This window comes from Ctenopharyngodon idella, chromosome 23, assembly GCF_019924925.1.
Source record: "Ctenopharyngodon idella isolate HZGC_01 chromosome 23, HZGC01, whole genome shotgun sequence".
Lineage (NCBI taxonomy): Eukaryota > Metazoa > Chordata > Actinopteri > Cypriniformes > Xenocyprididae > Ctenopharyngodon > Ctenopharyngodon idella.
The window spans coordinates 19,554,502-19,565,585 of NC_067242.1; the positions used below are offsets into that span (position 1 = coordinate 19,554,502).

The following is an 11,084-nucleotide window of genomic DNA, read 5'->3' on the forward strand; positions in this document are numbered from 1 at the left end:
TCAACTTTTATACTAATACTTATTTAATAGCTAAAGGTTTGGTTATATTTTTACACAGATGTGTCAAATGGGAAAATGCCAAAGGTGCAGGAGTATGTGGGTTCAAAGGGCATTGTGTCTATGTGAGAAGGTCAGTTAATGTCAGGTGCGTTGAACTGTAAATTCATACAGCAGGGTTTTACACGGATATCAAAGCAAATTTTTTAAATATCTAAACATTCATTCTGTTCAATTAATGGCAAACGTGACCATGAAGATGTACCGCACATAATGGAAAAATAATGAGAGGGGTTATATTTCTTCACAGTACTATTAGATGCTAATTCTATGCTCCGCAAGCAAGAACAATGCAGAAGATGTGGCAATACAGAGCAGTTTTCTTTATTTTAGCTTCAAGGAGATGTGACCACTACTGTATATTTACAGGCTAATGTGAATCTGAAATGCAGCTGGTAAGTTTATATATGACCAATAAAAATCAACACGCAATATGAAGCTGCACTTCAAAATGCATTTAGAGTAAGCAATATCTGTGGAAATACACTTTATCTCACGTCTCATATCCCATATCTAGGGGCAAAAACAAACCATCTTGGTCAAACATCCCTGAGACATCAAGTATTGAATGGAACTTTCAGTTATATTTGTTTCATTGCTAAAATAGACATGTCTCAAACTTAAGACAAATACTCTGTTCATTATTTGTTCATTTTATTTATAGTATAATATATATATATACACACATATATATATATATATATATTTGAAACATTTTTTGATATATTTTTACTAGTGGGTGCAGGACACTATAGTTCATTTATGTAAGTGAGGATAGCAAAATAAAGTAAACTGACAAAAATTATACCCAAAAATTCTTCATACAGTGAATTACCAGTAAAATTGATAAAAATTTGGAACCAAAAATTATTCAGACACTTTCACCTAATCATGTTTTGCTTAAGTGTTATCTGACATAATTAAGATTATTTTTTTCTGACACAGTTTAACTCTGAGATCGTCATATTTTATTACCATTTTTTTTAAACTATAGTGAATAAACTGTATTAATGAATGAAATGTTCAAGGTGTCTGAATCAATTTTGGTTTGACTGTGTGTGTGTGTGTGTGTGTGTGTGTATATATATATATATATAGAAGAAATTATATACATTTCTTATAACTATTTATTCTGTTTCTATCTTGTCTATAATGTGCTCTACTGCACTGTATTGTATATTGAAATTTATATTGTATTGCATATATTGCATTGCTAGATAGCAACAATTCACCAAAACAAATTTCATAAAAGAGAAATTTTGGCCAATAAACTTTAATCTACACACTATATATTCAGCTGTAAAACCCTCATCAAACCCCTTATGCTGCAATAAAATTATAATTGGCATAGTTTACAGCATATCATATACGATTGCGTAAGAAAGTGAATCTTTCTTGGTTGGATGAATTCACCTGCTGTATCACACAGACCTGATGACCTACAGTACTCACTCTGTTCACAGCTGCAGAATCAGGAGGACAATAAACAGATGATGCTGCATCTGTAGACTTGACTAATGTGTCTTCTCATAGGCAAAGAAACTACTGAAGACAGCAGGTTCTTGATTAACTTTTTATAATGTAATAAACTTAATCTATTTAACAGACAAGGCAATTATAACTTTAAAAATAAACCATATTTAAATAAATAAATAATATTGCTTAAAGCAAATACTCTGTTTATGGTAAAACAAGGTGACAAGTTTTGTTTAAACAACACATATTTGCTAAAAGCACAAGCAATAATCCAATGAATGAGTATACTAATTATCTATTTGTTCAGATGGATAACATCAGAACAGGATTTCAGCAATATACAGGCTACACTGAGTAATAAATATAAGGTGAAAAAGAAATAACTGGTCATTAAGAATAAAACAAAAAGTAGAATGAGTTGCTCGTGCACACTGATAGCATGTTCTCCTCTCCTCGCGCGCTCCATAAAGCCCTTTTAATTACAGATGCCCCAAAATTACTGGCCACACAGTAACGTCCAGCAGATATTGACTATACTCACCCCCAATTTCTTACTCCGAATCCTCACGTAGCCCTGCTTCACTATATCGTTGAAGTTTGAAGCCATCCTAACAGCCTCTCTGTCCTCGTCCCCCGTCTCGGCTGCGAGTCCCCTCAGAAGTCAGTACGACATTCAGTCCTCAAACAACCTGCCTCAGTGCCGCCGCCGCCGCCTGCTGCTGCTGCTCGGGCAACCGGCTCGAACGGCTCATTCCACACGAGAATAGGGAGACAGCGCGCGTCAGATGATTTAATTCAGTGAAGAGTGCAGCTTCCTGGAATGCACCATGAGAGGGCTGTCGGAGGGGTGGACGCAGTGAACTACTTACTTGCGTAAAATGGAATAAAGAAATTATTTATTTATTTGATAGTATTAGGAGTTTGTTTTTTTGGGAATATGTTTAATTTCACTTTCACACAGGCACCGGAAATTTTCTTTTGGTGTGGATATCAGAATTAACAGCTGTATACTATTATAAAAAAGTAGTGCTAAAGAAAAAAACAAAATCGTTAAATTTGCCAACATTTTATTGATTATGATATTTATCGATTATGATATATATGCTTTATGATATTTCTGTAGGCTTCTAGTCAGTTACTCTGTTTCTCTCTCTTTTTTTTTAGTATATATATTAAATTTGCTTTGTGAACTTTAAGTCAAGTCAAGTCACCTTTATTTATATAGCACTTTTTACAATGCAGATTGTGTCAAAGCAGCTTTACAGTGATAACTGGTATATAATTTTGGCTGCACAGAAGCTCTTAAAGAAAATGGTGTCATTGTCCATCTTAAGTAAATTCAGTATTGATTCATTCGGTTGTAAGAATCAATAGTTATTAGTTTAGTTAATTTATCTATATCAGAACTGGAGTGAACAGTGATGTCATCATCCAGCTCAGTTCAGTTCGCATACAATGGTGTCGATGCAGGCAGATCAAAACACTGTTGAATATCAAATATCAACTTTACACATCACATATTTTCATAAAAATAAAATCACTATATATATATATATATATATATATATATATATATATAGTATATTTGTTTCTGTGTATTTAATTGTGATTTTATTTTATTTTTATGTAAATATGTGATGTGTAAAGTTCACAAAGCAAATTTAAAAAGCAAAACAGTATAAGAAATTGTTTATCTATTAATTAAAGTTTTTTTTATTCATTTATTTACAGATTAGAATTAGGATTTTTGGGGGGAATATGTTCAGTTTCACTGTCACAGGAAATTTCCTTTAGATGTGGATCTTAGAAATTAACAGCTGTATATTATAAAAAGCAATACACTAAAAAAAAAAAAAACAACAACAACAAAAAACATTAAATTTGGCAACAATTTATTGATTATGATGATTATTATCCTTCTAAAATGCTTTATGATATAGGCTTCTAGTCTGTTACTGTTTTAATTGCTAATCCTTGTGATTTTATTTTATGTAATTGTGTTAAAGCTCCACAAAGCAAATCTAAAATGTTGATTAATTGATTGATTGATTGATTGATTGATTGATTGATTGATTGATTGATTGATTGATTGAGTGAGTGAGTGATTGATTGATTGGATTCATTCATTCAGTGAGTGACTGACTGACTGACTGACTGACTGACTGACTGATTGATTGATTGATTGATTGATTGATTTACAAGAATGGTATCTTTAGTGAAGGAATTCTGTCTTGAAACTAATGTCACAATGCATAAATTATTAATTGTCCTAAAAACAGGGTGAAACATGAAATATGACAGGTTTTGTGAGGTTGCATGTTATTATTAGCATGTCGTAAAACACACATGAAGTAATCCGACAAGTTAAGACATAAAAATGTCCTGCTGCTGATTTACATCTAACTAACTACATGTGCTATGTGAGTGATATCTTTTAACTATGTATTTTGAGACTTCATTTTCATTCATTAGCAAAAATACTTCCATATGAGAATTATCCTTCTACAATAAAAGGGTGGTGATAACTAGTGGATGGGAGATTTGTTTTGTTGATTGGATCCTTGGGATTAAAAGATCAAAGCAGATCAAAAGCAAATGAAAAAAAAAAAAAAAAGACATGGGATGGGATGTTAAATTCATACATTAGAGCATGCTGCAGCTCCACTGATACAAATGCTGAAAATGCCTGCAAAAGCCTCCTCCTTTAATCCTACTTTATGAGACACCCTTTTGCCTGTGGAAAAATGCCAAAACCAATTTGATACAGCTGATGACACAGTTACATGTGTGAGAGGGTTTTCTGCATCTCTCGTGACAATAAAAGATGTAATGTATCACTCACTTACTAAAGTCATAAATGGTAAAATGGATCAGGCATACAATCCATATGGGTGATATAATTTGATCTTTTCAGTAAAGTATAAATATAAGTATTTATTTTTGTCTTTCTGTCTATATTACCATCTTTTCATACATGCATTCTGCCACCACAGTAGAAAAGAAGAAGGTCATTGGGAACTATAGTTAATTTGAGAGCTGTCATTTCTCATTTGTTATTTTGTTCTGAGGCACAACATTATACCACTGTTTCTCAATTATTTTTTCATTTCTCTTGGTCCTGAAAATTACATCAAATAGATTAAAACATTAAAAAATGAAAGGCAAACATTGCAAATGTCTGTTACTCAGTGACACCATATTTTACATGAGACAATGAGTGAAACAAAAGTTGTCCAATGACATGACCCTCATTTTTGAACTATTAAATTATAAAACATTGTTTTTTAATTAAATCATTAATCACTCATAAAACATTAAACATTTCATGCATATACAATGACTTGAAAACACCTTTTGAAGAACATGTTTAACCTTTCTGAATTAAAGTCATTTTGATATTTTTGAGGTCAGCAATGTTAAGGTGGCGTAATATATTACCTTAAATTATTAAAAACATTTGAGAATAAAGATGTGTCCACTGACATGGATCCAACATAAGAAAAGCATGTTAGTACTTTCTACTTGATTGCTACAACATCTGGCATTTTTTAGAGTTAAAAAAAAAAAAAAGATCAAAACTTTTGCTGAAAATGGTATAAAAGTTTTTCAAAAATGCATGAAACCAACAAAAAACGTTACATATAAAATCTGCCAAATGCATGTGAAACAATCTAAACTCACCTTGCAATAGGTTGGAGCCCCTTTTTTTTTTTTTTTTTTGCTTTCAGAACTGACTTAATTCTTCGTGGCATAGATTCAACAAAGGTGCTGGAAACATTCCTCAGACATTTTGGTCTGTATTGACATGATAGCATAACACAGTTGCTGCAGATTTGTCGGCTACACATCCATGATGCAAATCTCCCCTTTCACCACATCCCAAAGGTGCTCCATTCTTGGACTGAGATATGGTGACTGTGGAGGCCATTTGAGTATAGTGAACTCATTGTCATGTTCAAGAAACCAGTCTGAGATGATTTGAACTTTGTGAGATTGCATGTTATCCTGCTGGAAGTAGCCATCAGAAGATGAGTAGACTGTGGTCATAAAGGGATGGACATGGTCAGCAACAAAAATTAAGGTAGGCTGTGACATTTAAATTAGGGATGCACCGACACCATTTTTTAAGGACCGAGTACGAGTACAGATACTTTTTTTTCTAGTACTCGCCAATACCGATACCGATGCCTATACATTTATTAATTTCTCTCTCCCCTCTCTCTCTATCTCTCTTTTTTTTTTTTTTTTTTTTGATGTTGCAGTTTTCCAAGCACAACACAGTGAGACTAATGAATGTAGGACAGCTTCTTTATTATTACTCTAATGAAAAAAGTAATACTTTTTATGTGCTTGTCACAAACTTAAAGAACAAACATTTCACAGTGTCCAATAGCCTTCAAAGGGCATAATTACCAATATATATAATTGTTGTTATATAACAAGAAATTTACAAACAAATTACAAACAATACAACAAATGCCATAGAGATACAAATTAAATAAACTTGTTTTTCAGATACAGTAGGTTTATTTACCATGTGTATATTTATTTAACATATTTTGTTGTTTTATATTAATGACAAATATAGGCTACGGTCCCTTTAAGACCGAAACCATGGATACTGACAGATATCCTGTTTTCACCCGAATGTTTACGTCCACTTAAGCCATAACCGACTGTATTTACGTGAGATACTCAACACGATGGACATTTTGACAGCTATGTGTGCATTTGACCATTCAGGCGCAAGTAGAACTGATCGCGCGCATGTCTGAGAGAACTGGGACCGCGCGCAAGAAAGAGAGAGAGCACGTGCGAGAGAGAGAGCTTCTGGTCTGTGTCATTCAGCGCGATTCCGCTTATCCCGCCTTCACTAATCCATAACGAATTGTGATTGAAAGCATGCATCATTAATTTTGAAGTATTTTCCACACCTCTGACGCTGACATTGTTTATGCTGCTGCCGCCGGTGTCTCTGTTCATGGAAAATTCTGTCAGTTACTTCACGTGAGGTATCGGTCTTTGGTATCGGGGGTATTTTTACGAGTACGAGTGCAAGTACACGAGCTTGGTCCCTAATTTAAATGATGCTCAGTTGGTACTAAGGGTCCCAAAGTGTGCCATGAAAATATCTCCCACACCATTACACCACCAGCAACCTAAACCAATGATACAAGGCTGGATGGATCCATGCTTTCATGATTATGTCAAATTCTGACCATACCATCTGAATGTCGCGGCAGAAATCAAGACTCATCAGACCAGGCAACATTTTTCCAATCTTCTCTTGTCCAATTTTGGTGAGCCAGTGTGAATTGTAGCCTCAGTTTCCTGTTCTCAGCTGACAGGAGTGGCACTGGTGTGGTCTTCTGCTGCTGTAGCCCATCTGCTTCAAGGTTTGACGCATTCAGAGATGAACTGAACTGCATACCTTGGTTGTAACAAGTGTTTATTTGAGTTACTGTTGCCTTTTTATCAGCTCGAACCAGTCTGGCCATTCTCCTCTGACCTCTGGCATCAACAAGGCATTTTCACCCCCAGAACTGCCGCTCACTGGATGTTTTCTCTTTTCGGACCATTCTCTGTAAATTGTCCTCAACTCTGGACCTCGAGATCCACTATCCTGCAGGGTCTAGCTCCAACCCTAATCAAACACACCTTAACAAGCTAATCAAGGTCTTCAGGATTATAACAAAGTTGTAGGTAAGCATGTTTAATCCAGGTTGAAGCTAATCTCTGCAGGAAAATGGATTTCAAGGTCCAGGGTTGAGGACCCCATAGATGGTTGTGCATGAAAATTCCAATAGATCAGCAGTTTCTGAAATACTCAGACCAGTTCCTCAGGCACCAACAACCATGCCACATTCAAGGTCAGTTAAATCATCTTTCTTCCCCATTCTGATGCTCAGTTTGAACTTCAGCAGATCTTCCTGACCATGTCTAAATGCCTAAATGCATTGAGTTGCTGCCATGTGATTGGATGATTGGATATTTGCGTTAACAAGCAGTTGAATAGGTGTACCTAATAAAGTGTCTTGTGAGTGTATTATATTGGTAGAATAAAGCAATGATACCTTGACCTCTACAAAACTTCAGGTTATTCATTATGTGTTAAGAAATCAGATAATTTTGCATTCAACTCTCACAACCAACATTTCATCTTTTTTTTCTTTAAACAGACATGCAACCCTCAGATGAAGTACCTTTCACAGCAACTTTATTTGCAAGCCCTCCACTTACTGTAATGCATAAAAAATGAAATCTTCACTGTCCACCCAGAGGAGTCTGGTGTCATAGTTATGATTTATTCATAACTGTTAAATAGGAAATGGTTTGAGGGCTTCTTTGACCTTCACTTTTGAGGTAACATACTTTAGCAGCCCAGCTGCCTTTGAAGTAATTTACCCCTGTTGATGACATAGGTAACTCACCAATAAATGAAAGCTCTAAAAAATGTAACCCTCGATGTACAAGGAGTCTGAGAGCTGTCACTGAAGGTGACAATAAAGGCTTCATTTGAAGATGGAACAAAGCCTTCCACTGGAATAAACATCACACATTTCATTGTGCAGTGTGTGAAGTGTGAACTCCAAACTATTAATCACAGGCTGACTGTGCTATATTGAGATTTATTGTCAAAAAATGTGTGCCTTGTCACACTTCTAACTGTCACACTCATTCACACATGCACACAAATACACACCGTGCATGTGAAATGTCACACTCTCACTGCCACTGCATGTTTGATCATGCTTGATAACTGAGCTAAAAGCACATTTTAAACAGATGACTATTTTCATTCAACATCTAGTATTTTTTTCTTTGCTATTAAACAATTTCTTGCTGTATAGGAAAGCCATTAAAGTCACCACAAATTCAATTCTTGTTTTTAAAGGGGTCATGAACTGCATTGTTTTATTATTTTATAATGTTTCCTGTGGTGCACATAATGTTAGTATGCTTTTCACAATAAAAATTGTCATCATTTAGAAATAAAAAGCATTTTTCCTACCCTGATTTCAGCTCTCATATTTGTATGCTCTGTTTTAAGGGGCGTGTCTGCTGTGAGACTTCGCCCACTGCTGTGATTGGCTAACATCTTTGCCTATGAAATAGCTAAGTATTACTCTCTCGAAAACTTTTAGCACGTTTATTTAACCTCTCAAGGTTAACTAATCATGAAAAGTGTTGATTATAGCATTACATTTAGATCTATGGCATTATATTTAGATCGTGGCATGAAAGGTTGCAGTGATGAACATTGTAGCTGATCACAGACATGTTGTTGATCGCATGAAAGCAGTGATCTCGTCATTGCAACTCAATTTATGCACACTAACGAATGTGCAAACACGATGTAACTAAGAGATTTGTTGAATAAAAGTGATTGACAGCTCCAGTGCGCTGTTTGATTGACAGCTCCAGCGACTGTAAAAGGAGCGTTCTTTGAACGCTTTCTATATATAATCACCGTTTGAATAACAGATTATTTTCATCCTACTAAGAGAAACAATGTGAAGTTGACCGTTTAGTCACTGGTTTGATTCACTGACACATAGACAAAGAACATCTGTCTGTACATGAATCATTACATATCACATCAGACATTAGAATTAACACAGTTACTTACATGTTGTTGCATTACTGTCGAGTCCATATCGTAAAAGTCTGTTTGCAAAGCCTGCGCCAAATGCGATTGATTTACCAAAGAATCCACAGTAACATGTACCGAATACAAATAAATAATGCTCAACTGAGACATTCACATTGTTAAAAATAAAAAAAACATATTCCTAGCATTAGGATCCTTTGAAATGTAATGTTATGTTTAGTCCTTTATCGCTCTTCTCTCCTCGTCATCTCACTAACACGCAGTGGGCAGGGCTAACGTTTCAATGATGAAGTAGGCATTGATTTTCTTCTGCGGAGGCGGCGTTTCACCTGTCTATAGGCACAAGTAGTTTGCTGGGCTTGCAGTCAATAAAAGCTTTTATTGGAGTAACAATGAAGTTTTCAGTTCTGAAACTTACAGGATATATTCTTATAGTACAATGACGTCTTATATCAAAAGCTCAAGGAAAAGTTGATTTCTCAATTCATGACCCCTTTAATTGAGTATTGCAGTATTATAAATTATTTTATCCATGCACATCATTATTTTTTTTAATTCATGAGCACTTCATGAGCACTAATCTTTAATCAAAATAACTTCCCCTTCCTCTTGTAGAGTCATCTCTTCTCTGATGACGTGTTTACTGATGCGAGGATTACACAACCTGTCACTCACATGACATCACAGCAATAGCAAACCACAAAAATCCAATTACTTCCTTATGGACAAAATCAAGTCCTGCTCTACATTTTTTCTTGCTCGAGAAGCCGTTTCACTCGGATATATATGTCACAAAAAAAGACTATCGCAACTTCCGTTTCTGCCAACTTTAAAGATTACTCTTTAATATGAGCTTTGACAATAAATTAAATACCAGCAGCTTTTGGCTATTAACATATACATTAGATGGTGAAACATTCTTAAATCAAAATATCCTAAAAAACAACTCAATTTGCCTGTGCTCTAGAAACATGACTGAGATGACAAACACCTGCACTGTCAGCTGTCACAGCTGCTATTGTCCATTAGATGGCAATGTTACATTTGATGCATGTGGTAAGAAACCTAGTCTAGTGCATGCCAGTACTTGTCACATGGTCATTTAGTTGAGCTTTTGCAATATTTCAGCCCTTTATACCCAAGTAAATTTCATAGGCTATAATTTGGATGCTTTACATGATTGAGTCTCTTAGAAAGAAAAAAAGAAAGAAAGAAAGAAAGATGTTGGCTACCACACAGGGTTATTATAGTTAATTAAATTAAAACCATAGTATATATATATATATATATATATATTTTTTTTTTTTTTTTTTCATTACATAAAATTAAATAAACATTAACTGAAATAATATAAAATATAAACGTATTTTATTTCAGTTAGTTGCCAAAGCAACATTTCTCATTTTCACTTTGTTTAACTTGATGTACTAAAATAACTAAAACTAAAATTGAAAAAGACATTTAAAAACAATAACAAAAAATGACAAAAACACACAACAAAATTACTAAAACTAACATTAAAATGAAAAATGTAAATAATTCAAAACATATAAAAAACAATAATAGTATCTCAATAATACTATGATATTAGGTTTTTTTGAAATAATTTAAAGGGGTGGTTGATTATGATTTCACTTTTTTAACTTTAGTTAGTGTGTAATGTTACTGTTTGAGCACAAACAACATCTGCAAAGTTACGACGCTCAAAGTTCAATGCAAAGATAGATATTTTCTTTTAAAGAATTCTCTGTTTAAGGACTACAACAAACGGCTGGTAGAGACTACAATGAGCTTCTTCCTGGGTAAGTGACATCACTAACCCTAAAATTTACATAAACCTTTCCCAAACAGGGTGAGGCCATGTTGGGCTGCTTTAGATTAGAGGAAAAGTTGTTGTAGTAGAGTATTGTTGCCATGCCGTCATTTTACCCTGGACTGC

At 34.5% G+C, this 11,084-nt stretch overlaps 1 protein-coding gene across 1 annotated transcript in view; it reads right to left on the reverse strand.

The window, feature by feature from the left end:
* Window positions 1–2,305, reverse strand: part of dok6 (docking protein 6) — an 81,518-nt gene extending 79,213 nt beyond the window's left edge. Inside the window, exon 1 of the mRNA XM_051881671.1 lies at window positions 2,075–2,305. Within this exon, the coding sequence (XP_051737631.1) occupies window positions 2,075–2,140 (66 nt within the window). The 5' untranslated portion in view covers window positions 2,141–2,305. The remainder of the gene's footprint in view (window positions 1–2,074) is intronic.
* Between the last annotated feature and the right edge of the window lie 8,779 nt (window positions 2,306–11,084).